At 47.1% G+C, this 27739-nt stretch overlaps 1 protein-coding gene across 19 annotated transcripts in view; it reads left to right on the top strand.

The window, feature by feature from the left end:
• The window catches only part of RGS6 (regulator of G protein signaling 6), a 615519-nt gene that overhangs the window by 557488 nt on the left and 30292 nt on the right, over nucleotides 1-27739 (top strand). For all 19 annotated transcript variants that reach the window (XR_008687250.2, XR_016038168.1, XM_088839478.1 and 16 more), the window contains 2 exons: nucleotides 2205-2330; nucleotides 10447-10633. Coding sequence is in view for 17 of the 19 variants with exons in the window: in XM_088839478.1 (XP_088695604.1) it covers nucleotides 2205-2330; nucleotides 10447-10633 (313 nt within the window). In the remaining 2 variants the exon portion in view is untranslated. The remainder of the gene's footprint in view (nucleotides 1-2204; nucleotides 2331-10446; nucleotides 10634-27739) is intronic.

The raw sequence follows: 27739 nt of genomic DNA, 5'->3' as shown, positions 1-27739 counted from the left end.
CGGGTTCCTCTGTCCATGGGGATTCTCCAGGCAAGAATACTAGAGTGGGATGCCATGCCCTCCATGACGATGAAGCTACATACTTCATTATTTGGCTCTCCAGAGATATACCTTCACCACCCTAGAATTTAACATTATGCTTTTGACTTCTGTTGAAAGTATTTAGTTCACAGACACATGCAAGTGGTGGACCAGCAGTGGAATCTTAGCCCCACCTCAGACACACAGAATTGGAATTCCCAGCTTAACAAGATCCCTGAGTGATTTAAGAGGACATTAAACTCTGAGAAGTTTGCATGTTATGAAAAAACCCAAATGAACTCTTTGGCAACCCAATAGCTGTATGTAAAAGTTTCCTGCACTTTTTTTTTTTAAATAAAGGTATCAGAAATATCATGCATTGTGTTTCAATGCTCCTTATGTAAAGACATGTGAGACAATTCTTCTTATAATTCAATACTAGAGCAAAAGTTGTCTTTACTGACAAACTTACATATTACCTCTTTCAAATGTTGAGAGTGGTGTAATCCATTCAAATCTCTTCTTGTCTTGGCTCCAAGGAAGCTCTAAAAAATTTTTTTGTTCACCGGCAGTACTTCCCCTAGCCTAGGTTTTCTGGTATAATAACCATCCCCTACTAAGACTTATCATCATGTGTTTTTATTTCTATTCTTTCCTATATTTGGGTTTCCCTGGTGGCTCAGTGGTAAAGAATCCACCTGCCAATACAGGAGACATGGGTTCAATCTCTGGGTTGGGAAGATCCCCTGAAGGAGGAAATGGCAACCCACTCCAGTATCCTTGCCTGAGAAATTCCATGGACAGTGGAACCTAGTGAGCTACAGTCCATGGGGTCACAAAAGAGTTGGACATGACGTAGCAACTAAACAACAACCACCAAGGTTTACCATCACTTGTTCTTATTATTATACTTGCCTATGTTTAAGGGTTTGAAGGGTTTGTTATTGTTATTTTGGTTTTGTAATTGTGTGTTCTTGCAAACCTCTGATTCTTTGGGGGCCTAAATTTAACATCAATAAATCAATGGATATGAATAAAGGGGGGGAAATAAATATTGCTAGACCAGTGTGTCTCAGAGTTTAATGTGCACTTAAATTACCCAGGGATCTTGCTAAGCTGTGGATTTCAATTCCACGGGTCTGAGGTGGGTCCTGAGAGTCCGCTGCTGGCCCACAGGCTGCCACTTGAGTGGGAGACAGCAGTATACAGCTCAGGAACTAGAAACCAAGTGCTGCTTAAAGAAGCCAGAGGAGTGAAAACAACAAAGGAACTGCAAATGGAAAGACAGAGCAGAAGGAAATATTTTCATCTGCCAACACCAAATGAATAAGACCAACTCTCTGTCCCCCTCCCTACACTTTGGTTTGGAGAGAGTCCCATGGACGAGAGGCAGCACAGCAGGGCTGAGAGCTGTGTTCTGGAACCATGCTGTCTGGACTTGCCCCTCAACTCCATCCCTGCCTAGTGCGTCTTTGGGTAAATTGTCACCAGACCTCAGTTTCCCTATCTGCAAAATGGGGACAGTGTTAGTACATTTTTCAGAGTAGTTTCAAGGACTCAGTGAGTTAACAGGTGTGAAGGCTGGGAACGATGCCTAGACCATTGTAGACACTGTGCAGGTGGTGGTTAAATCAATGAGTAGATGCAACATTCTGCTTCTAAGTACCTGTATTGGGTTTATCCTGGATGAGCTGACGTATTTCTGATCAGTTGAACATCACCTGGTTCTAAATTGGACTCTGTTTTTCCCCTGGGAATTGAGGAAGGGGCAGGAGGTGGGGGCAGCATCTTTGATGAAATATCAGATTCACAAAGCATCCTCAGTTTTTAAGTGAAAAAAATAAACTGATGGAGCCAGGAGTTGAACCTATGACAGACAGGAGTGACCCAGGGAAGCCAAATCAGTAGAGTTGTTGTATGTCCTGTAAGCAGCACTTGGCAAGCATCCCCTCAATGTGGCCCCTTTCAAACACCTTCTTTAAAGAGACTTTTACTCTTGGCTAGTGTTGGTGTACAAAAGTCCGCATTTAGAATTTGTGCAGGTTTGATGGAATCTGTCACTTACGTGAGACATTTCCCTTTGGCCTGTGACAGCTAAATAAATTTGAGTTGTTGAAGAAACTGTACCACAGATTTCTGCCTGGTACTGATCACCTTTTAAACCTTTGTTCCCTCTCCCAAAGCAAAGAGCCCAGCCAGCAGCGAGTGAAGAGATGGGGCTTCTCTTTCGATGAGATCTTGAAGGACCAGGTGGGGCGGGACCAGTTTCTACGATTCCTGGAGTCAGAATTCAGTTCAGAAAACCTCAGGTACGTCTCTCCAAGGTTTGAGTTGTGTGCAGAGAGTATCTGAAGAAATTTGCATCATCAGTTGCTCTTGCCACCTCCCTTTCTCAGTCGAATGCTATGGCTCAAATTCAAATTCCAATTAATGTGGCCAAGGTTGGAGAACAAACTTTATGTTCAAGCTTTATTATCGCTGGATGAGCACCCACCAACACCACAATTTTTGGTTCTTTAAATCCAGATGACGTGTGTTCAAGCTATTGGAAATGACGTGTCTTCAATAATAAGTCAATGGTCGAATGGATTTAATGACACCATCCTTTCACTAAAACCATAAAATCATGGAACTCCATGGCAGAAAGGAAGCTCAGAGACCTTTCCCCTTAAAACTTTGCAGTCTCTGGGATCCTGAATACTTGACAGGCTAACCAGAAAAAAGAGGGGTCAGTGGGTTCACTGCAGAATTTCAAAAAGTCACAGTAAATGCTGTTCAAGAACTGGAGTCATAACTGTAAAAGCTAATTAAAATATACTTTTCCTTTTGGGGGGAATTCTAGCAACTCCATGTCATGGTTACTCTGGTCACTTGACGCCAGTGAAAACACTGATTGTTCTGTTGGTCTGTGAGCAATCAAGTTGGGGAAATGCACTAATGTGTTGATGGCCACTGTTTAGTAAAAAAAACTTTCAAAACATGGGCTTCATTGTAAACTGAGTAACCCGGGATTTACTCAGGCTTTCATTTGTATTAGATGTAGAAACAGACACACACAGAAAACGTGACTTATCTAAGACTCTGACTCATCTTAGCCAAGTGATGGCTTCTCAGTGGGTGAGATGGAAATCTCAGTGTTTTCTTGGCACCAGGCTCTCTTTCACATACAAGGTTAATTCCCATCTTCCAATGGCATTTTTCCAAGCAGTGACTTTATTAATTTTTTTGTTTTACTTTAAAAAGACCATATGCTATGAACAAAAAGACTGTGTGCTCTAGTGTTAATATGCAAAATCCATGTTATATATTTGGAGTTGGAGACCATATCAGTCCCGTACATCAATCAAATGATATTTCTCACACACCTATGCTGTCTCCAGCCCCCAAGAATCTGCTGCGGGGATGTAAGAAAGACAAGATGCATGATCTTTGCCTGCAGCAACCTTGTCGGTCCTTAAGGAAAACACACAAGAAATCCTCACATCATTAAATGAATATAAATGAGAGTAAACTCTGAGAACCATTTTGGGAATGTTTTCAAAACATCCTACCAGAGTAGGCACATCATAAGCTGGGCTTTGAAGAGTGTACAAGATACCGATATAGACAAGAAAGAGGCAAGGGGCTGCTCTCAGCTGGAAGACCCTGAGAGCGGAGCTGCAGTGGGGGGACCCTCCCACACCACTCAGTCCGGGGAGGATGGGTAGATGCTGATTAATTGGAATAGCGAGGCCGTTCCAGGCAGCCGTGTACCTATTGTAAACCAGATAAGGTTGAATATCCAATTTCAGATTATGACACAGAAGAGCTCTTTTCGTGTGCTGAGGCATTAATCTACACTTTGCTTCAATTCCTAATTGAGTATTTGTCATAGAAGGCTTGACTCTAGACCACTTTATCAGGATGGTGCTCAGACCAGCCTCCTAGGCCGTGCCTGCAAGTGTCCTGGGTGGGAAACCACCCCCTCTGTGGCCAGCATGCTCTGCCCAGGCAGACTCTGCATGACTAGTTCAGCCTCAAATCCCACCCTCAACTTGGTCCCCATGAGCTAGCCCTGGGGGTTATCCCCATGTTCCCTGCTCATCCCTGTCCACGGGGACCCCAAGATGGAGTGGCGTGTGGTTTGTGGTTTAGTCACGAAGTCATGTCTGACTATGGGCATGGACTGTGTAGCCAGGCTCCTCTGTCCGTGGGATTTTCCAGGCAAGAATACTGGAGTGGGTTGCCATTTCCTTTTCCAGGGAATATTCCCTACCTAGGGATCGAACCTGGGTCTCCTGTATTACAGGTGGATTCTTTACCAACTGAGCTACTCCAAAAGTCCATGGAGCTGTATAGAGGCTCCCTTAACCTGGCTATTTCTCAGCCGTCTGCACCACTGTGGAGATTTGGAAGGATGACCACAGCATCCTGATCCTTGTGAGGGGCCCCAGGGTGGGAACATTGACTGGTTCAGCACTGCCTTGCCCAGTCTGAGTGTAGCCAGGGCCATGAAATCCGCATGCGTTTCAGGCCGCGAGCACACGGAGGAGGGTATCCCTGGCAGGTGTCAGTGCCTCCTCCTGCCTTACCGCCTGTACTCTGCCAGCGCCTCGCTCCAGGGGGGCTGCGGTCAGTCCTGGGTGAGAGAGTGCAGGTGAGCGGGTGTGAGTGTGCAGGAACTAATCTCCTCCCCCAGCGTGAATGCATAAATCCAGACTTAAAGAGGGTCCCTTCTGATCCGTGACAGGAGAGCGGATAAGGGAAATAGAACAGCCTGAGATAAAAAGGTATAGCCCAAGAGCTTCTAAAATCCTCTCTGCAAGCCCAAATTCTACTTGTATGATATCCAGCATAATTGGATATGTGGGGGAAGCTTTGGTTTTAAATCACACAACTTTAGGACTCTTGGGTCACCTGGAACCAGGTCCTTTCCTCCCCTCCATTTGCAGTCATTCCTGTGGCCACAGATACCAGCCTGGCGTCCGCTATGACCCCGGTCCTGAGGGTGCAGAGTTTAATGCATCTCACCCTCACCCAGGGCATCCTCAGGGGACTAGTCAAACCCAGGCAGCTGGCCTCGGAGCAGGGAAGGGAAAGAGAGAGACTGACCAGGACTCAACTGGATCCATTGCAAAGGCTTCTGCATGTCTGTCTCCCCGAGCTCCTTTGCATCTCTCCAGTGAAAGGGGTACTTAGAGCGTGACGTTTTTACATGACACCTAGAAAAATCTTGCCAGCTCACCAGCCAAGTGGTTCAATCTCTGCCAGCGCCTCAGAATACAGAGCAGAGGAGCCCAAAGAGACACAGGTGTTGTTCTCACCAGGCAAAAGATCACCCTGGATCCTTTAAGGAAAGAAGTCTGTGATCACACAAGTTGACGTCTTCTTTCATCATTTTTGGGGGGTGAGCCTGTGAGATGAGGGAGAGGCAACACCTCCAAACACTGGAGGCCACGTGGCCAGGGCATTTGCAGCAGACAGCAGGGCTCATGGTTGTAGGCTGTTTGTAGGCTGAGCCCAGGGCTCCATTTGGATAGGGTGGACACCCCGCACAGGAGACAGCTGTTTGCTCAGAGCCTCTAGAATGCATGCAAGGTGGGAACTGCTGGTTCTGAAGCAGAGGGTCCCAGGGAGTGGTCTGGCTTGTCCCTCTCTTTTCTCTGTGTTTTCCTAGAAGGGTGACAGGAACCCCTTGCCCCTTGCCACCTTTGCCCCCTCTCTTGCACACAAATCTTTTTTTCAGTTGTGCCGAGAGGCACCAGGATCTTAGTTCATGCGGGATCTTAGTTCCCAGACCAGGGATTGAACCCACGCCCCCTGCCACAGAAGCCCAGAGTCTCAACCACCGGGCCACCAGGGAAGTCCTGCCACCTGCTCAAGTCTTCATCCTCCCTGACTTGACCACCACTGCCACTCAGCAGGGCACGAGTTAAAAATCAAAACCCACAGCCAAGAGCGTCCCCTGTACATTTTTTATGAGCTGTAACGTCTCCTGAGAGAACGTGGTTGTTCTTCTAACCTGCAGATTGATTATCCTGGTTCCACACAGTGTCAGCTGAAGGGAGAAGCAATTAAAGAGAGCTCAGGAGTGTTAGCAGTTTGTCCTGGAGTGCTCCACCCTCCCAGTTGCCCCGAGTCCTAGGAAGACCCCAGGGGGTGGGCCAGGCCCAGTGGGCTTCCCTGAGAACCAAACACATGGTTCATGGGGATAGAAGTGCTCACACGGCACTCAGACACCTGTGGCATTTCGGCCGCTGCCCCGTGAACATCACTCAGCTCGGGTGGTGCTGCTGGTGGTAAGATTCCAGCCCAAGCAGAGACTAAGTCAAGTGACGGCGGTTGTTCCTAAGTCTCTGTTGACCAGCAGAGGGCACAGAAACCCTTCCTTCTGCATGGAGTTGGCTTTTCCCTGGGAAAAAATGAAAAGCTGGGTTTTTCTAACACATGACGATCCTAGTTGATGAGAAGATAGGTAAGCAAGGAACCAGGGTCTGGCCAGACCTCCTGGAAGGATGGCGTGCTGCCCGCTGCTTCATGGTTCCCCTTGTTGCGGCCAGCCTTGAGGAGGAGACCCCATTCCCTGTCAGCACCCCAGCCCTGCAGAAGACAGAAGGCCATCTGGGGCAGCCCTGGATGGCCCTCAAGCCCCATCCCCAGCTGCTCGATCCGGGGGGTTGGTGGTTCTGAGCCCAGGCTGCCTCCCTGAGGCCAGTTGCCCCCTCACCAGCATTCTTAAGCCAATGACACAGATCGGATGTCGGCCCTGGGCTGCCTCCCCCGACTCTGCCGACTCCAGCAAGGCAGAACAGGTGGTCTCCCTGGTACCCGCACATCCTCCTGGCCCGCCAGTCACAACAGCCCTTCTGCCGCCAGAAGCCACAGCGGTTTATGCAGGGTGGGCAGATCCGGGGCCGCTGACTGTCTCTCCTCCCCGCTGGTGTCCTGGAGGAGCAGCGGTACCTGCGGGCTTATGATAAGAGCGGGATCCATGCAGGCCTCAGTGGGCCTCCCATCCATCTACAAGAGGTGGGCGAGGGGCGCTTCTAGGGCTCTTTCGAGGGGAGGATGGCCGAGCAGCCGGGGCTCAGAGCCCCCAGCTCAGGCCCATGGACTCACAGATGGCCAATACAAACCAAGAAAGTGAAAGTCGCTCAGCCATGTCTGACTCTTTGCAACCCCATGGACTATACAGTCCATGGAATTCTCCAGGCCAGAACACTGGAGTGGATGGGAAGCCTTTCCCTTCTCCAGGGGATCTTCCCAACCCAGGGATCGAACCCAGGCCTCCCACACTGCAGGCAGATTCATTCTTTACCAACTGAGCCACAAGGGAAACCAAGCCTGTACTGAATTTCAAACTGGCACAAAGGTTCTTTGAAGCCAGTGATGGGAAACACATATGGGATGTCAGGATGGGGTTGTGAGAGAGATAAGGCAGGTCATCGCCCAGGCAGACGGAAGGCCGAGAGGGTCCCCATGCGTGCAGGGAGAGAAGGCTGCTGTCTGGGGGGTGTCATCCCTCCTCCTCCCCGTTCTCTCCCCTCAGCTCCTCCTTCTATTTCTCCTCCTCCAGCATGCCTGGTGCTTCTTTTTATACTTTTTAAAAAATTCTTGGTTTTATCTGATAAAGGGAACCTTTGCATTTCTTGCGTGTAAAAGTTGATGAAATGTGATTCAGAGATTTCCCTTCCCACCCGCCCCAGACTTCTCTGTACCCAGCTGAGTAACGTGCATTAATGTGGCTCCCAACTCATTCTGCCAAAAGGACCACTGAGGCCTCAGGAACCATGGGGAGCCTGCAGCTTTCAGAAGCTTCAGGGTCCTCGGGGCCTCCCCAGAGCTCCATCTCAGAGCAAACTGACACAAGGGACAGAAGGTGATGCCCACATGACCCTGACTGAGGCATCAGGAAATCGCCTGGGTGTCCTAATTTGTGTGAGAAATTGCAGAGTCCGGTAGGCTTGGGATGGACGCTGGCCCAGAGGAGTTGCTTCCCGCCCAGGACTCAGCCAGAGGTGACTCCCTAGGGCTGCCAGGGACTCACCAAGCTGCACGTCAGTCCTCCTTCCAGGCCTTTGAAAAACCAACACTAGCTCCTCTCTTTAGAGTCAATTTCCTAAATTTTACCTGCCCATCAAACATGGTCCTCTGGCAGAAGAAAGCCTTTGTAGGTCCTGTCTTCAGCAGCTGACCATTTTCACTTGAAAGCACTTGGCCATCTCCTTCATTTCATGGCAGACCTTGGTGGGAGTGGGGGGCAGAGAGACCGAGGGAACCTTAGGGAATGGCCAAGGGGGCGGAGGAGACCCCCCCGCAGCTGAGCTTCAAAGACCCTTCTGAACAACTGAACAGTTAACAGCCACCTTTGAACTCTGCCCAACCCCCTCCCTGCTCCACCACCACCACCAGTCTGGACTCTGTTTAAACACTGGCTACTGTTTCTCTCTCCCTAGGTAGCCAGAGGACATGATTACGAAAGACCTGACGTGAGCAGAAAGATAGAGGGCTAGTGTTAAAGGGCAAGTGAGGCCAATGACAGTGGCAGGAGCCCCAGGCCTTACCACCCAGGCCCCTCCTGACCTGTGTTCACCATGAGGCTGCCCCTAGGGCACCCACCCACGGGGGCCTGAGAGCATTTCAGAGTTACACCAGGATGGGACGTGCTCAGACCCGTCCACATACCCCTCCCCCTGCCCTGTACCCACTGCGCCAGGAGGAGAGAGAGGCCCAGAAAGATACAGCGATGCCAAGAGGGCAGCACAGCCGGGAGCAGGGCTTCCTCATCTTCCGGTTGAGTGAAGCCGTCAAGGCTCCTCCCTGCCTCTTGGTCTTGGCGAGGAAACCATGAGGGTTTTCTTTAGCGAGATCATCAGAATCCCAAATGGTAACTCTGGGGGAGAGTTGGAGCTCACAGAGCTCTAACACAGACCCACACGCAGAGACCACGCCCCCGGCCCCGCCCCCAGTCCTCTTTCCTGGTGGAAATGAAGCTGCGTTACCCGAGTTGGCCACTGGGTGGCACCTTTAGGCCATGCACATGGCTCCACACACCTCTGAACAGCAACAGAAAAACATGCTTAACCTTTAAAAAAAAAAAAAAGTGCCTCTTACTTTGGGTGAAATTTGATGACAGATTGAATGCACCTTCCTCCATGTCATGGTTCAGCTTCTCTTGTTCCTGTCCTCTCCTTGACTTGAGTACGCGTGATTCCCGTGGCTGCAGGAACCACACAGCCAGGGACCTGCCCTCTCATCTCATTGATGGGGAAACTGGCCTGTTTTGTTCATAGGGCACAAAATGTGCCACCCAGACCTGAGTCCTGCTGAAATCCCTCTCCAGGGTTGCCTTGGGAACCATCGTCACGACCCAGGGAGCTGTTGTCCAAGCTTTGGCCCTGGCTGCTGCTGTTCTCAGCAGAAAAGACTCACAGCGCACGCCCAGCCCTCCAGCACCATGCAGATGCTGAGGGATTCGTGAGAGGCAAATACAGTCGTGAGCAAGAGGCTTCTCTCTCCAGCAATCCCTGGAGAATCTTTTGTAGAGGGATCCCCGATACATGTCCCTTCAGCTTTGTTCCAGATGAGCCCACCTGCAATCCAACAGACATTTATTGAGCACCTGTGCTGTGCTTAGTCGCTCGGTTGTGTCCAACTCTTTGCAACCCATGGACAGAGAAGCCTGGTGGGCTACAGTCCAAGCCCAGTCCTTGCCTGGACTCTCCAGGCAAAGATACTGGAGCGGGTTGCCATGCCGTCCTCCAGGGAACATGCCGAGCACCATGCCCACATTGATCCTGCAAATAGGCTCAGTTTCTCCATCAACAGCATGTATGGCTGGGTCCTTCCAGCTCAAATATTCTTAATGGCTCCAAGATACTATTGCTTCTGGGATCTTTCTTTCATTTGAATACCTCCAACTGATCCCCACCAGATATGGAAAAGGGACTCACATTGTCTGAGTCGTGGCTTCTATGTCAAACAGTGGTTCTCCCCCAAAGGTGAATTTACCTTCCAAAAGACATTTGGTAATGGCCAGAAACTTTCTGGTTGTCAAAAATGCGGAGAGGATGCCCCTGGCATCTGATGGGTCAAACCCAAGGTTGCTGCTACATATCTTTTTATGTACAGGGCGACTCTTACAACAAAGAATTATCCAGCCCAAAATGGCAACAGTACCGAGGCTGAAAAACCTTGAGGCAGAGAGAGAAAAATCTCTTTTTGGTAACCAGAAGCAAGGCGATCTTCTAACGTGCATTTAGTGCAGTGATGGAGCACCTTTGTGTTCCCAGCAGTCCCTGCAGCCTTCATGACCTGGGACATGGCTACCGGGACAGCTGGGGAGCACAGAATGAGTGCCACGGGATGTCAGCTCCAGGACCACATCCAACAGAGCAGCTACCGAGGGAGCCCCTGGGACAAACTGTCCTCGTGCTTCTGTTTCAGGTTCTGGTTGGCAGTCCAGGATCTCAAGAAACAGCCCCTCCAGGATGTGGCCAGGAGGGTGGAAGAAATCTGGCAAGAGTTTCTGGCTCCCGGGGCCCCAAGCGCAATCAACCTGGATTCTCACAGCTATGAGATAACCAGTCAGAACGTCAAGGATGGAGGGAGATACACATTCGAAGATGCCCAGGTTTGCTCATCTCATCAAATAGTTCTGTCCCAAGATGTTCATGTGTCAACTCCACCACCCCACTCCTTGAACACACATCCAAGGTGTTGTATGTAGTTATAATCTCAGCCTTTTTTTATGAGGCCATCAATGGGGACCATTCCAGGTGGATGCATAGTGCAATTCCAGGAGGACTGTTTTCCTAAATGAGTTATGTTATTACGTAGAAATAGAAATTTACCATTATGTGTGTGTCTTTTCCAGGAAAATCTGAAAGTGTGTTATAAAACCTGAAGTCCTATAGTAAGTCATAGTAGAATCTGGAAAGTAGCGCATAGCATCAGCAAGGTGGGGAGAGTGGGCTGGAGGGCCAGGGGTCACGGCCATGCTCATACCACCGCCCTGCAGTGTGACCGCCAATCCCGCAGTGATGTTTGAGGAGCACGTCTGTATTCCAGGCCTTGTGCCATGTGATGAGATGCTATTGGAAACAGACCAAAGCCCCCTGCCCTCGAGGAAGTTTAAGGCTAGTGGGAGAGAAAGGCAGGGAAACAGGCAATGTCACCAATAAGTGAATGAGCTCTGGGGTGTCAGGAACCCATGGTTGACGGGCAGGGGGGTGACAGGGAAGGACACACGACTCTGCACAGCCCAGTTAGCACACAGATGCTGGTGAAGCCGGTGGAAGAAACAGAAGCCACCCTAAACAGCAAGCTTAACTTGAGGGCTGGGAGACGCCATCTCTAGAGATCAACATCAGATCCATTTCTCACTTCCTGGCCCCTAAATTTTGTTTCCTCTCACCATCCCACACCTGGTGACAGGGCTTAAGGTTTTGCTCTGTCTCCTCAACCCTCTTCATTTCTCGCACCTGTGGGGTCCCCAGGTGAGAACTGCCCTCCCACAGATATTATCATCTAATTTAGGAAACTCGGTCTCCAAGGCAGATAATGGCATGAGAAGAGAAATGGTGTCCTTGTCATCCCAATTGGCCTTGTTATTTGCTCAGAACTTCAGAATGGAAACACTTAGCAGCCTCAACAGCACAACTGTCTTTCACGTGACCCCCTGGTCGTGAGTTCCACTGAATGCCTGGGCCAGGTAGATTTGGTTTTGTAGAGTTCACTGACTTAGTTTTATGAAATCCCGAGTCCCTCACACCCTTTGCAGCTTCAAAGTGAAATATTTAAGTCACAAGAAATCTTTTTTTTTTCTGATAGATTTTTGTATGTGTGTGTATGTGTACCAAGCACGTAGTGACATTATCCTGGTGAGGAGAATGATAGAGAAGCTGCGTAAGTGGTGGAGAAGCCCCAGGGGTGATGGAGAAGCTCCACGGGTGATGGGGAAGCTCCACGAGTGATGGAGAAGCTCCACGGGTGATGGAGAAGCTCCACGGGTGATGGGGAAGCCCCAGGGGTGATGGAGAAGCTCCACGGGTGATGGAGAAGCTCCACGGGTGATGGAGAAGCTCCACGGGTGATGGGGAAGCTCCATGGGTGATGGGGAAGCCCCAGGGGTGATGGAGAAGCTCCACGGGTGATGGAGAAGCTCCACGGGTGATGGAGAAGCTCCACGGGTGATGGGGAAGCCCCAGGGGTGATGGAGAAGCTCCACGGGTGATAGGGAAGCTCCACGGGTGATGGGGAAGCCCCAGGGGTGATGGAGAAGCTCCACGGGTGATGGGGAAGCTCCATGGGTGATGGGGAGGTCCCCAGATGAACAATCTGAAGCACAATCCTCAACTCCCCATCATTCATGAAATAGATGTTTCATGTTTTTTGAGATGAGATGTTTCAAAGGGGTATTTGTCAGAGCCATCATACTCCCTGCCCAGTATTATCACTCTGAGCAAGATGTCAAGAAGGATTTATTTTAATGTTTTATTATTGAAACTTGTGGGCATTTTTTTCTGGAAAAGTAAAAACTTTGTGAACCCTCATCTAGCCTCAGCAATCATCAGTATAAGACCGATCTCATTTTATCTGTGTCCCCGCCTACTTTTTCACCGTTGGTTTTAAATCTAAGACTTAACCACTCCATCTGTAAATACTTAGGTATGTATCTCTAACAGAAACTGACCCTTTGGTCTTAACATTTCCGCAATACCTTAAGAAATTAGCGATTATCTCTTAATATCATCAAATGTTGTGCAAGTGTTCAAGTTCATAGTATTTCCTAAATGCCATTTTTAAATTCTTATTCAAAATCAGAATCCAAATAAGGCCCACACATGTAGATCCCCTTGTCTTTTAAGTACATTGTAATCTACAGGCTCCTTTTATGTTCTCCTCACCCTTGCAGTTTATTGAAGGAAGAAGTTGGGTCTTTTGTGCTGGAGAGATTCCACAGTCTGGATTTTTCTGGTTGCAACCTTGTGTTGCTATTTAATGTGTCCTACCATCTGCATTTCCTATAAATTGCTAGTTTGACTTAGATATTTAATCAGATTTTAGCTTGATTTTTGTGGGCAAAACTACTTCCTAGACTGTGCTGTGCTCTCTTGTCAGAAGGCATTTGATGTCTAGCTGTCTCCCTTTGTGGTTTCATAAACATCCCATTGATGTTCATAGTTTAGATCCATCAGTTAATTAGGGGTTACAAAATGATGTTCTAATCCTGTCATTCTTGCTTCATTTATTAAGTGAAATACAAATAGTCAAATACATCTACCATTTGATTATCTAGCAATACAATTCACAAAGGAAAATGGAATATATGTTTGAATCATTTCCTCTATTTGCCAGTTTTAAAAATAATGAATAGTTTACCATCATCTTCTGATGATGACCAATTAGGGTGTTTGTGTGTGTTTTTAGTAGCCTTGTAAACCCATGGGTTTAAGCATATTTGCTATGTTTTAACCCATATTGTTTATTATTGTTATTGCTGCTTGCATTGTGCCATCTCCGGCCAGTTGGCTCCTTCTGACATGACCTTGGTAGTCTTTGATGTGATCCAAATATCAGGGAAGCTAAGATGATCCAAGCCGCTCCCCAGATGTGGAATCAGCTCGTTCTTCAAGAATCCAGGAATCTCTTGTTCTTCTTAGTGGGAAATATTTTTAGAGATGATAATCTGGGCATTTCAAGGCACTCATTGTTCCTGGGTTGGTCATCATTTTTAGACTTTTCCAGTGGCCAAAGCTAGGAAATAGGTGGTGGTTGTTTCTGATGAAAATTCATCATGAATCATACTGATACTTTGCATTCAAATTCAAAACGACAGGGGATTTTATTTAACCTCTTCTTTCTTAGGTCTGTGTCTCCTTTTTCTAGAAACCTGGTTCTCAAAGGCACGATCGATGACAGCGTGAGTTCTTCATGCCATTTGCTTTATCCTGCTTCACCACAGAGCAGCCTCAGGCTGGCAGTGCCATAGCAGCAGCAATAGAATCGTACCAGTACTGCTCAGTCATTGCCTGGTCGGTGGCTCTCGTGGTAAAGAGCCCGCCTGCCAATGCAGGAGACGTAAGAGATGTAGGTTCGATCCCTGGGTTGGGAAGAGCCCTTGGAAGAGGGCATGGCAACCCACTCCAGTATTCTGCCTGGAGAATCCCCACGAACAGAGGAGCCCGATGGGCTACAGACCCTAGGGCCGCAAAGAGTCGCACATGACTGAAGCGACTTAACACACGCATTCCGAGTGTGGAAGCCCCATAGTTTAGTCAACTGACTATTGAAATTCATTCAATATTCCGATCAGATATTTCTTGACCTTTATATTGTTACTAAGTCAAGAAACATTTGGGAAGTCAGCACATCGTGCCTTGATGTGCTTCTGGATATACACCCTCCATCAGCACGGTTCTCTGCCATTTTCCAGGGACATACTCACAAATATTGGGTTGGCCACAAAGTTCCTTTGGCTTTCATTAACACTGTACAGAAAATCTCCAATGAACTTTTTGGCCAACCCAGTGTATTGTATCTCCTTACTGCAGTAGACTAGACATGTGGCTACCCAAAGAAAGCATTTGTAACCTCCTTGTTGTCTGTAAGGACTGGGATTCTGTGAGTTCGAGGAGAGCACTCTTCCTAACCAAGGTTCTCTTTTTAGCACATTCCGTTCTGTTTCTTAAGTGTGTTTCCATCGTAAGCACACCAAGTGCTTCTCACTAGCACTGTGACCTTGGTCAAGTTCCTTCAACTCCCTGAGTCTTCTTCCCTCATCTGTACAGAGATACAATGGTACCTATACTGTGGAAAGGGAATTAGGTGAAGTAAAACATATCAACAACTAACAGTGTCTGGTCCACAGTAAGACATTGCAACTTTGTCTTATTAATGTCATTAATATTCTTTTCTTATACTTTTGTGTTTAACAAATTTGGTTTTAAAAAATTCACATAATTGTATGTAACCTTAGTACCCAGAGATAACCCGTATTCTAGTATTTTTTCATCTCTCTCAATTTATGTGCATAGAGTGGCTATGCAAATAGGTTGATTCTATAGCCTGCCTTTTACACTCAACTAAGAGAAGGCAATGGCACCCCACTCCAGTACTCTTGCCTGGAAACTCCCATGGACAGAGGAGCCTGGTAGGCTGTGGTCCATGGGGTCGCTAAGAGTCAGACATGACTGAGCGACTTCACTTTCACTTTTCACCTTCATGCATTGGAGAAGGAAATGGCAACCCACTCCAGTGTTCTTGCCTAGAGAATCCCAGGGGCGGGGGAGCCTGGTGGGCTGACGTCTATGGGGTCGCACAGAGTCGGACACGACTGAAGCGACTTAGCAGCAGCAGCAGCAGCAAGTGTTGGTTTAAAAGGCTGAATTTCTTCTGTGAATGGCCAGACAGTTTCAATTTTGTGCTTTGTAGGTCATATAGTCTATATTACTAGTACTCAGTTCTGCCATACCAAAGCAGCTACACTGTCACAGTGTAACAATAGAAAATACATCAATAAACAGGCACAGCTGTGTTGAAAATCTTTATTTTTGGTCTCTGAAAGCTCATGAAACATTATTCTTCTTTTGATTTTTCTCAGTCACTTAAAAATATAAAAACCATACTTAGGATATAAAGTTCGAAGGCATAAAGATGTAGACAGGGGGGCCAGAGTTTGAGACCACTGTGCTGAATAATATATCATGAAAATCATTGAAACATTTCAAGAAATCCAGAACGACAGAAGATAAGGGGTTGGGAGCCATTAATCTTTCATTTATATGGGAGAGAAGGTTAGAGGAGACCTTGGTGTAGTAACAGTAACCCACCAATCTCCATGAATGTTTCTGCATCGGGGTTGAGTATTATAGAGCCTGCGATAGAGGGGAAGTCAGTCGGTAAGTACCATGATCCTCACCCTGCCTGGCCAGCACTGCTGCCTGCACCGGCTGCACAGGTGTGACTTCAAGGTTTCCAGGTAAGGCGGAGAGGGCTAAAATCCAGCCATAAGTTGCTCTCAGATCTCCCAACTTGCCAGTCAGGTCTACTGCTCAGATAGCACTGCCCCTGGGTTATCAGAGCTGAGGGTCTGGTTGTCATGAAGAGACCTGGAGAAACTCTGGTCCCCAGAGAAAATCCCCAAGCCGGGGAGCAGGCTCTGATCCTAGCCACACGCTCTGTCTAGGCCTGTAGGACTGTTCCCGTAAGCCCTTTACACTAGCTTGCGGTCACTCAGTTTGCCCATCTGAGAAGTGGGAATGATGACACCGAAGCCCTTTGGAACACCTCCCTCCCATCCCCCACTGGGATCAGAAGCCACCCAACAGCGGTCAAAGAACCAATAACCCTGTGAATATCTGGGGTCAGTAGCTGGAGTGAAGGCTGAGCCGCATTTATGGATTCATTTGAAATGCGCCCCAGGGGATAGGGTGTAAGCTCTCCCTGAGGGTTTTGTTTTTTCATGTGACCACAGGCATTGTTACAGCAAAGTTAATTGCCTGTGTTTGCTTCCTGTGGAAATATCCCACAAGACGCCCTGTCAGCATGGGCCCAGCATTTGCGCTTGTGTTTTGCCTATCCATTTGGCTTCTTTGAAAATTTGGGCCAAGATCAAATCTTCCATAAAGGTCTGTGGGCTGTGACGATAGCCCTCAGCTGTTTGCTGTGTTGTTCCAGTTTCACAGATTTAGCTTTGTGAGGGGAGAAAAAGAAGAAAAATGAGCCATGATTTTTTTTTTTATGGTCTCAGTTCTTTATGCTAGGGATTGAGTTCTGTTCTCAATGCTGGGGCATCAGGAGAGCTACACTGCCACCCACTTGCCTTGTCATCTCATCTTGATGGTTTGTGCCTTAGTTTTCTCATCTGTAAAATAGGGATGATGTCTTCTCTAAGCCCTCTAAGGGTTTTTGAGAAATCAAATGAGCCAATAGCCCTGAAAACTCTTTGAATAAGTGCTATATCCTTATATGTGTGAACTCACAAAAATTACTGGCTTTAGTATTCCCTGAGGTCTCATAATTCCCAGCTAGATCTAAACTCCCAAGAAGATGTCTGCTCTTGGAAGGAGTTCCTTGTGGGGAAAAGCAAAAATAAAAGGTATGTAGGAACCAGATCTGGGGGACCTTGGGTGTCTTCCTATGGAATTTGAGTTTTCTCGCCCTGAAGACAGTAGGAAAGCATTGAAAGCTTAGAGCTTAAAGAGGAGGAATCAAATGATGGTAGGCAGAGCAATAGGAGCTGAGAGAGACCTGAATCTCAGGGCTTGTTGTCTGAAGCACTGCTGGTGGGTTTCGAGGAGAGAATGAAACCACAGGAAGTATCATGACCTAAGGCTTCCTCTTAGGGCGTTCACCTGTTCCCAGAACCTCTGCAGGTGGCAAGAGGCAGGCGGGAGTCAGCTGGCTGGCACACGGGCTCCCTGGCTTCATTTTTAAGTCTCAGAGTATCTGCGGATGTTGAAGCCTGGCTTGGAGAATTTTGAGCATGACTTTACTAGCATGTGAGATGAGTGCAATTGTGCAGTAGTTCGAACATTCTTTGGCATTGCCTTTCTTTGGGACTGGAATGAAAACTGACCTTTTCCAGTCCTGTGGCCACTGCTGAGTTTTCCAAATTTGCTGGCATATTGAGTGCAGCACCTTCACAGTATCATCTTTTAAGATTTGAAATAGCTCAACTGGAATTCCATCACCTCCACTAGCTTTGTTCATAGTGATGCTTCCTAAGGCCCACTTGACTTCACATTCCAGAATGTCTAGCTCTAGGTGAGTGATCACACCGTCATGATTATCTCGGTCATGAAGATCTTTTTTGTACAGTTCTTCTTTGTATTCTTGCCACCTCTTCTTAATATCTTCTGCTTCTGTTAGGTCCATACCATTTCTGCCCTTTATTGTACCCATCTTTGCATGAAATGTTCCCTTGGTATCTCTACTTTTCTTGCAGAGATCTCTAGTCTTTCCCATTCTATTGCTTTCTTCTATTTCTTTGCATTGATGACCGAGGAAGGCTTTCTCATCTCTCCTTGCTATTATTTGAAACTCTGCATTCAAATGGGTATATCTTTCCTTTTCTCCTTTGCCTTTTGCTTCTCTTCTTTTCTCAGCTATTTGTAAGCCCTCCTCAGACAACCATTTTGCCTTTTTGCATTTGTTTTTCTTAGGGATGGTCTTGATCCCTGCCTCCTGTACAATGTCACGAACTTCTGTCCATAGTTCTTCAGGCACTCTGTCTATCAGATCTTTGTGAACTTCCAGATGTTCAAGCTGGATTTAGAAGAGGCAGAGGAACCAGAGATCAAATTGCCAACATCCACTGAATCATCAAAAAAGCAAGAGAGTTCCAGAAAAACATCTACTTCTGCTTTACTGACTACGCCAAAAACCTTTGACTGTGTGGATCACAATAAACTGTGGAAAATTCTTCAAGAGATGGAAATACCAGACCACCTGACCTGCCTCTTGAGAAATCTGTATGCAGATCAGGAAGCAACAGTTAGAATAGGACATGGAACAACAGACTGGTTCCAATCAGGAAAGGAGTATGTCAAGGCTGTATATTATCACCCTGCTTATTTAACATATATGCAAAGGACATCATTAGAAATGACGGGCTGGAAGAAGCTCAAGCTGGAATCAAGATTGTCGGGAGAAAGATCTATAACCTCAGATATGCAGATGACACCACCCTTATTGCAGAAAGCAAAGAACTAAAGAGCCCCTTGAGGAAAGTGAAAGAAGAGAGTAAAAAAGTTGACTTGAAGCTCAACATTCAGAAAACTAAGATCATGGCATCTGGTCCCATCACTTCATGGCAAATAGATGGGGAAACAGTGGGAACAGTGACAGACTTTATTTTGGGGGGCTCCAAGATCACTGCAGATGGTGACTGCAGCCATGTAATTAAAAGATGCTTGCTCCTTGGAAGAAAAATTATGACAGCATATTAAAAAGCAGAGACATTACTTTGCCAACACAGTCCATCTAGTCAAGGCTATGCTTTTTCCAGTAGTCATGTATGGATGTGAGAGTTGGAGTATAAAGAAAGCTGAGGGCCAAAGAATTGATGCTTTTGAACTGTGGTGTTGGTGAAGACTCTTGAGAGTCCCTTGGACTGCAAGGAGATCCAACCAGTCCATCCTAAAGGAAATCAGTCCTGAATATTCACTGGAAGGACTGATGCTGAAGCTGAAACTCCAATACTTTGGCCACCTAATGCAAAGAACTGATTCATTTGAAAAGACCCTGATGCTGGGAAAGATTGAAGGCAGGAGGAGAAGGAGATGACAGAGGATGAGATGGTTGGATGGCATCAACAAATCAATGGACATGAGTTTGAGTAAACTCTGGGAGGCTTGGCGTGCTGCATTCCAAGGGGTCACAAAGAGCTGGACACAATTGAGCTACTGAACTGAACTGATCTGAGGATGTTCCAAGAACTGTGTCACTGGATCCATTGAATCACTTGTCCATCTCCCCATCCATCCATTTCATGAACATTCATTCTCCCATTTGAGTTGGTAGACCTTGACCTGTGGGCTGTGAAATTCTACACCGAGGGAAGTGGCAAAGAACATAAGGGGCCTGGATGACTTTTCACCACTGGGCATAGCTTGTCCAAGAGCACATCATTCTTTACAAACCAAACGAAACAAGCCTAAGAAAATGCTGCATTGAGATTAATTGGATTGGAAATCTGTCCGTCAGATGGATTGACAGTTTAATCTAATGGACCAATCCAGCCTGTTGACTTTAGTCCCTGCAGGTTCCCATGTAGGTTTCCTAGGTGTTCAAGCCCCTCTGCTTCCCTGACCTGCAGTAGCTACTGAGATGCCCCATCTAGACCTGCACTGTCTAGGCTTCCAGCACCTCTGGGTTTGAAGTTCTTCACTGGGAGCAGTCTATTGGTCTTCCTTCAGTTCAGTTCAGTTCAGTCGCTCAGTCGTGTCCGACTCTTTACGACCCCATGAATCACAGCACGCCAGGCCTCCCTGTCCATCACCAACTCCCAGAGTTCACTCAAACTCATGTCCATCGAGTCGGTGATGCCATCCAGCCATCTCATTCTCTGTCGTCCCCGTCTCCTCCCACCCCCAATCCTTCCTAGCATCAGACTCTTTTCCAGTGAGTCAACTCGACGCATGAGGTGGCCAAAGTATTGCAGTTTCAGCTTTAGCATCAGTCCTTCCAATGAACACCCAGGATTGATCTCCTTTAGAATGGACTGGTTGGATCTCCTTGCAGTCCAAGGGACTCTCAAGAGTCTTCTCCAGCACCACAGTTCAAAAGCATCGATTCTTCGACGATCAGCTTTCTTCACAGTCCAACTCTCACATCTATACATGACCACGGGAAAAACCATAGCCTTGACTAGACGGACCTTTGTTGGCAAAGTAATGTCTCTGCTTTTTAATATGCTATCTAGGTTGGTCATAACTTTCCTTCCAAGGAGTAAGCGTCTTTTAATTTCATGGCTGCAATCAGCATCCACAGTGATTTTGGAGCCCAAAAAAATAAAGTCTGATACTGTTTCCACTGTTTCTCCATCTATTTCCCATGAAGTGATGGGACCGGATGCCATGATCTTCGTTTTCTGAATGTTGAGCTTCAAGCCAACCTTTTCACTCTCCTCTTTCACTTTCATCAAGAGGCTTTTGAGTTCCTCTTCACTTTCTGCCATAAGGGTGGTGTCATCTGCATATCTGAGGTCATTGATATTTCTCCTGGCAATCTTGATTCCAGCTTGTGCTTCTTCCAGCCCAGCGTTCCTCATGATGTACTCTGCATAGAAGTTAAATAAGCAGGGTGACAATATACAACCTTGACGCACTCCTTTTCCTATTTGGAACCAGTCTGTTGTTCCATGTCCAGTTCTAACTGTTGCTTCCTGACCTGCATACAGGTTTCTCAAGAGGCAGGTCAGGTGGTCTGGGATTCCCATCTCTTTCAGAATGTTCCACGGTTTATTGTGATCCACACAGTCAAAGGCTTTGGCATAGTCAATGAAGCAGAAATAGATGTTTTTCTGGAACTCTCTTGCTTTCTCCATGATCCAGCGGATGTTGGCAATTTGATCTCTGGTTTGTCTGCCTTTTCTAAAACCTGCTTGAACATCTGGGAGTTCACATTCACATACTGCTGAAGCCTGGCTTGGAGAATTTTGAGCATGACTTTACTAGCATGTGAGATGAGTGCAGTTGTGCGGTAGTTTGAGCATTCTTTGGCATTGCCTTTCTTTGGGATTGGAATGAAGACTGACCTTTTCCAGTCCTGTGGCCACTGCTGAGTTTTCCAAATTTGCTGGAATATTGAGTGCAGCACTTTCACAGCATCATTTTTCAGGATTTGAAATAGCTCAATTGGAATTCCATCACCTCCACTAGCTTTGTTCATAGTGATGCTCTCTAAGGCCCACTTGACTTCACATTCCAAGATGTCTGGCTCCAGGTGAGTGATCAAGCCATCGTGATTATCTTCGTCGTGAAGCTCTTTTTTGTACAGTTCTTCTGTGTATTCTTGCCACCTCTTCTTAATATCTTCTGCTTCTGTTAGATCCATACCATTTCTGTCCTTTATCGAGCCCACCTTTGCATGAAATGTTCCCTTTGTATCGCTAATTTTCTTGAAAAGATCTCTTGTTTTTCCTATTCTGTTGTTTTCCTCCTTACCTTCTATAAATCCCTATGACACTAAAATAATGCTCTGCAATCAGTTGTGGTTTAGAAAAACTTTTTTCTTAACAACTTGGTCCAGAATGATAACAAACTCAGCTGTACCTATCATAAAAAAAAAGAAAGGCAATTTGTTCCTTGGCTTTCCATTTGGAAAAATCTTGCCACACGACCTCAGAGAACACATATAGGAGGTGATCGATAAATATCAGTTGAATTCAATTTCTCCAATATGCCAATTCAGCAAAACTTGGAATATCTACTAAGGGTCAGATGTTCTAGACTCTGGGAATATACAGATAAATAGGCTTTTCTCTTAAGCAGACCCCAGTCTAAGTTACCGAAACTCTACTTGGCCATCATCCATGCGTGGAAAGATCAAAGAGCAACTTCAAGGTCAAAATGAGATCAGGGTGATATAAGAGCTGAGGAATACACCATCAAGTTACACCCACCGTGAACAGACAAGAAGCCTCGAGTCTAGAGTCTCTATTCTTACCTAAACGTAGATATTTAGAAGCAACTTGATTAAGGGATGAAGGTCTTCTAACGTTTGTTTTGTTCAAATGTCAGAGCCCAGGGAGCCCACGATTACATTTGCCCCAGATGACTCAGAAGCAGACGTCTTCCTAGCTTGTTGAAGGCTGTTAATCTTTGCCCCAGTGGTGGAGGCGGTGGCATTGTATGCCAGTATCACAAGACTGCCCCAAGTTTCCTGATGTTGATCCTCATTTGGAGGACACTTCCTGGTAGACTTCCCATGCCAGACATATTTTAATAAAATATGCTATGGAACTTCTTACTCCAGGAATTACTCATTTTATTCTGTGGGTGGTTTTATTTTAGGGAGATGAACAGCAGAGGGAGGCATGTATTTTGAAAAGAACAAATCAGTTGTTTGTGAGAGGATTCTGTTTATTACCACACAGAAGAGTAGTTCCTGAAAAGAAGGCGTCAGAGAACCAAATTCCAAAATTTCTTTGTTGATGCTTAAGAGCAGAGATCTCCTGCACCAAACCCCATGTCCTTGAAGAGGAGAAGGAAACATTTGTCTAAGTTAATACCCGTGGTATTCGGGTAGGTGAAAGAAAATATGCAAAGCTGCCTTTGAAGCTACTCTTATCTAAGAACAGGGATTGAACAGCATCACAATACTGTGCCCTTTGGCCAGTTAAATTGAACATGTTTATAAGGATGCTTTGCAGGGTAAAGGCAAAAGATAATTCACTCTTACACTCTCTTAGGGCTTGAATGTTGCATTCCGTGTAAACAGTGGCTCACACATCCTGCTTAGAAGGATAAAGAAATCCAAATGGGGGCTTCTCATTTAAGATCCACAGGACCCTAGAATATTTTTTTTAAAAAGAATTTATGTATATTGATACATATGTATGTATACGTGTACGGGGCTTCCCAGGGGCACTAGTGGTAAAGAATCCGCCTACCAAAGCAGGAGACATAATGAGCTGCAGGTTCCATCCCTGGGTTGGGAAAATCCCCTGGAGGAGGGCATGGCAATTCACTCCAGTATTCTTGCCTATGGACAGAGGAGAATCCTATGGTCAGAGGAGCCTGGCAGGCTACAGTCCATAGGGTCACAAAGCGTCAAATAGGATTGAAACGACTTAGCACACATATGTATATATATGCATCAAAAATTAACACAACACTGAAAATCAACTCCATTTCAGTTTAAAAAGAGAAGGAGAAAACATGGGGAAAGAAAGATTCACAGGATCCTGGGATGATTGTCCAAAGCCGCATCCTGAGGGCAACAGGCTACTATCTTTCACTGAAGTGGTTGTTCACAATGCCGTGGAGTCTTTTCTGTGTTCATCAAGCAGATAATAACTTAGGATCCCCGTCAATTCCCTACTCTGGTGCAGTCCCACCCTCTGTCCTCCTGCAGGACCCATGATGAGAAAAGTGTTCATTTTCCCTAGACTTCAGCTAGCCAGGCGTAAGGTCTGAAGGCCTTTGGCTTAAGATATCCTCTTGAAAGATGAGACTCGGGGATCTCTTGGGTGACTTTCTGTGACATGGACTTGCTGCCTTTGACTTCCCAGGAGTCTGATCAGCACTCAGAGCTTTGCCAGGTTGGCCCTTCCTGCTGGTGCAGAAGAAGGCAAGTTGAACACAATCTGTGAGGCGAGAAAACAGAGCCCGTGTCACCCTGGGTGACTCAGCCGCTGTTGTCACTGACAAGTGGGGCTGGTAAACAGTTCCCAAAAGAGAATGGTGAGCAGTGGCTGCATCCACCCCTGGGGTGACTCAGATGAAAGCTTGAGAGGAGGCCCCCAACATTTCTGCTGACCACATGTTGAGGACTTTGTCCCAGCCATATAACCTGGCTCCCTTGAAACCCCAACGGAAGGACCATGAACAGAAGCAGGTGCCAAGGGAAGGGTGTGAGCTTTGGAGGAATCACAGAACACTGGGCTCAAATCCTGACTCTGCTGAGGCAAGGCACTCAAATTTGTAGGGCTTTAGTGTCCTCATCTGTAAAAGGGAGCTGTTTAAACCTAAACACCAATTCTGAGCAAATAACAACAGCAATGAAAGTAAGACAACTTTCCTCCTTCCCCAGGAATCTTATGGTCTTTGGTCTCCTCCCCCACGACCTCTCTGGCAAGGACAGTCCCATCATGCAGGCCGGTTATCATCATTACTCCACTTGTGTATGGTTTTTGTAACGGGTTCCCCTCTATTTCCTTGGTTATCTGTGTGTTTGGTGGGGCTGGAAAAAACCGAGTGGGGACCTGAATCCAGGCCTTTGACCACCAGCCTGGTCCCTCTTCCAGCGTCTCACACAGCAACATCACATCTTGTACCACAATCTTATCTTCCTTCAAGGAACCACAAGAGACTCAACAGGGCCCAAAGCCTGGCTGTTGTTCCAGGAAGGGTGGATGTGGAAGACAGAGATGAAGAAAGAAAAATAGGACACTTGAAAATCCCAAGAAGGGCTCTTGGCAGCTGTGCAGTGTTCCAGCTGAGTGGCCTCCCACTCCAGGAGGATGCTGTAAAGCTAGGGAATGAGATCGTAACTGTCTCAGGAACCCACAGCCAAGAGGAGGACATAATGGTGTTCTTAAGTCATCCAGCTGCTCCGGCATGCTGGGGGCCCAAGGCCTGGACATTTGTCTGATTACCTTCCCCAGCTCTTGGGAGGGCCACTGTGTTTTGTCTAAAAACAAAGGAACTTTCCAGCTGAGGACTCTCCCTGCAAAACTTTGATTTGCAGCAGGTGTGGTTCTGAGACACTGCTCACTCCCTCCACCTCCTGCAAGTGTCTTGGACTCCACCGATTCCAGTCATCTTGAGTTTTGGGGGGTTTTCTGTTTTCTTTCCGTTGCTTTCTTTTCTGAAAGAATCTTTCTTTCTGAGTACCCTTGATTTACAGGATTATATTTGTTTCAGGTGTACAATATAGCGATTCAGTATTTTTATAGATTATACTCCCTTTAAAGGTTGTATAAAATGTTGCTCATAGTTCCAGTTGGTTTTGCTTCTGCCTCAGCATCTCAGGTATGCAAAGCTCCTGTCCCAGGGCCAAGCCCAAGAAGGGAAATGAGGGCGGAGGATCTCGTCAGGGTGACATCCCTGTACTATCAGTGTCACTGAGAATTGTGGTTGAGATGTTCAGTGTGACTTAGGGCCTCAGAGTGTCAGTTTCTCTACCAGTGAGACTGAGTCTCTCCCTGTCTGGAGCAGGTGCCTCCCTACATGGCAGGAAGGCAGATGTGGGCCCTGGTAGTTCTGCTTGTTCATAGTTAACTCAATCATCTCTTTTTTTAGAGAGAGAGGGAACAAGGGAGGGATCTAGGGAGGGAGAAGGAAGAAAGGAAGGAGAAATAAAGGGGCAGAGAGGAAGGGAAGGAGGGAGGGAGGAAGGGAAGAAAAAAAGACAAGAAAAAGAAGAGAAATGCAAACTTCTTTCTCTCCGGCCCCTTGGGAATTCTCTGGGTGGGGGCTCGCTGGTTTTGCCAGCAGCTCCCCTGCTCTTAGCAGATCCTGGATATACATTTTCCTTAAGACTGGTTGTCTCAAAGCAGGGGAAACAAACCAGAACCCCTCATAAATCAGTCGGGGTCACTGCCAAGAGCTTTGTACACTTGCTGTCCCTGGCAGTGATAAACTCATTGCATCTGGGAACCGGCCAAAGACCCTGAGTCCTATCTTAGTTCTCATTCCCAGAAAAAAAACCTCAGCGCTCCATTCCCCCACCCCCTGTTTACTGTCTTTGTGTTTCTTAGAAAAAGCTGGCGAGGAGGAAGGAACAGAATTCCATAAGTGGGTACAGCAAAGGCTCCGCTTCTCCGCTTCTTTGCTTGGGGGAGGAGAGGAGGGCAGAGGAGAGTCCTGGATCCATAGACTGTGGGGAAGAAGGCCCCAGCCAGAGGGGCCTGAAGCCACAGTAGGGGGCATGAGGGATCTGCGTCTTCGATTCCATTTTGCTCAGACCATGACTTTCACCTGCTGTTGTTTTCTGGTTGTTCCCTCACAGGGCAATTTGAGATGGTCATCGTGATGGCCACGAGCTAGCAATAGGGTTGGCAGAGTGAGACCACCTTGTGCAGCCCACCTCCAACAGGCTGTGTTCTCTTTACTGTCTCCCCACATGGTCCCTGCCTTGGCTCTGGCCTTGGCAACAAATTGTCAAGATGCCATGTGACATTAGGACGAGAGCAGACCCCAGCCTGTTCCTCTGACCCACATTGACCCCCACCGCCAAAGAGGGGACCACTGTCTGCTGTGCCTTCCTCCTCAGCCCTGGATCATCCTCCTTTCTCTGGTTGACCAGAACAGGAGCTGGGAAACACTTCCTGTCTCCGTAGCTCTTCCTGCCATGACGAGGCTCTTTCTGGTTGTTGGACCAGCATTCCCCACCTCTGGCAGGGGAGTTCATCCTCAGTTTTACCCATTCATAGCACCTTGAACCTGACCGTCTTCCTCGTAGCCCTTGGCTCGACTAGTCATGCACACCCTTGTGCAATGAAATCCAAGTTTTATGACAGCGAGGACCTCTTTTGTTTCGGTCATGCTGTGATCTCAGTGTCTGACACACTGCCTGGCACCTAGCAAATGCTCAACAAATGTTTTGGGGAACAAATGCTGAGTCACCTGCTGTATTCTGTTCTTTCTCAATTGACAAATTCTTTCTTTCAATGGCTTTTCTTGCCTATGATGAGTTGGAGGAATTAGCTGGATGGGGGGTGAAATTTGTTCTCAAGGCCAGAAGGGTTGGGCTAGGAGAGGTTTCCTTACTCCTCTTGGGGCAGAAGGGAGAATTTTGTGAGATATTCCTGGGCATTTAGATTCTTGTGACAAATCAGAGCAACAAGCAGGGGGCTGTGGTCTTGGAGAGGGGTTTGGAGAAGGTCCAGGCCTGAGGGACAGGCCTCTCCAGATGACTCAGGAGCCACCTGGCTCTGCTGGCCAGACGGAAGCCATGCCTGGGACAAGAAGGAGACAGTGAGCCATTTTTTCCCTGGGTTAGCGTCTGTACCTTGCTGTTGTTCAGTTGTTCCGTCGTGTCCCACTCTGGGAGCCCATGGACTGTAGCACGCCAGGCTTCCCTGTCCTTCACCATCTCCCAGAGATTGCTCCAGCTGATGTCTATTGAGTAAATGATGCCATCCAACCATCTCATCCTCTGTCACCCCCTTCTCCTCTTGCCCTCAATCTTTCCTAGCATCAGGGTCTTTTGTAATGAATTGGCTCTTCCATTTCAGGTGGCCAAAGTATTGGAGCTTCAGCATCAATCCTTCCAGTGAATATTCAGGGTTGATTTCCTTTAGGATTGACTGGTTTGATCTCATTACAGTCCAAGGGACTCTCCAGAGTCTTCTCCATTTATACCTGAGATGTAAATGTTAGGCCACTTTGAAGAGACAACAAATGCAAATACCCTGATGTCTCTCAGTCTGGGCTCTCAGACAATTAGGGCTGAATCAAGATGCCCACATAGGGACTTCCTCTGAGTTGAATGTGATCCTCCGTCTCCTTCCATACAGAGAGCAGAAACTGATCATAAACCATAACAAGTATGGAACCTGTAAACT

Source organism: Moschus berezovskii, chromosome 9 (genome assembly GCF_049115385.1).
Source record: "Moschus berezovskii isolate FMDL1 chromosome 9, NW_MosBer_1.0, whole genome shotgun sequence".
NCBI lineage: Eukaryota > Metazoa > Chordata > Mammalia > Artiodactyla > Moschidae > Moschus > Moschus berezovskii.
This window is presented reverse-complemented; position numbering and strand designations above follow the sequence as displayed.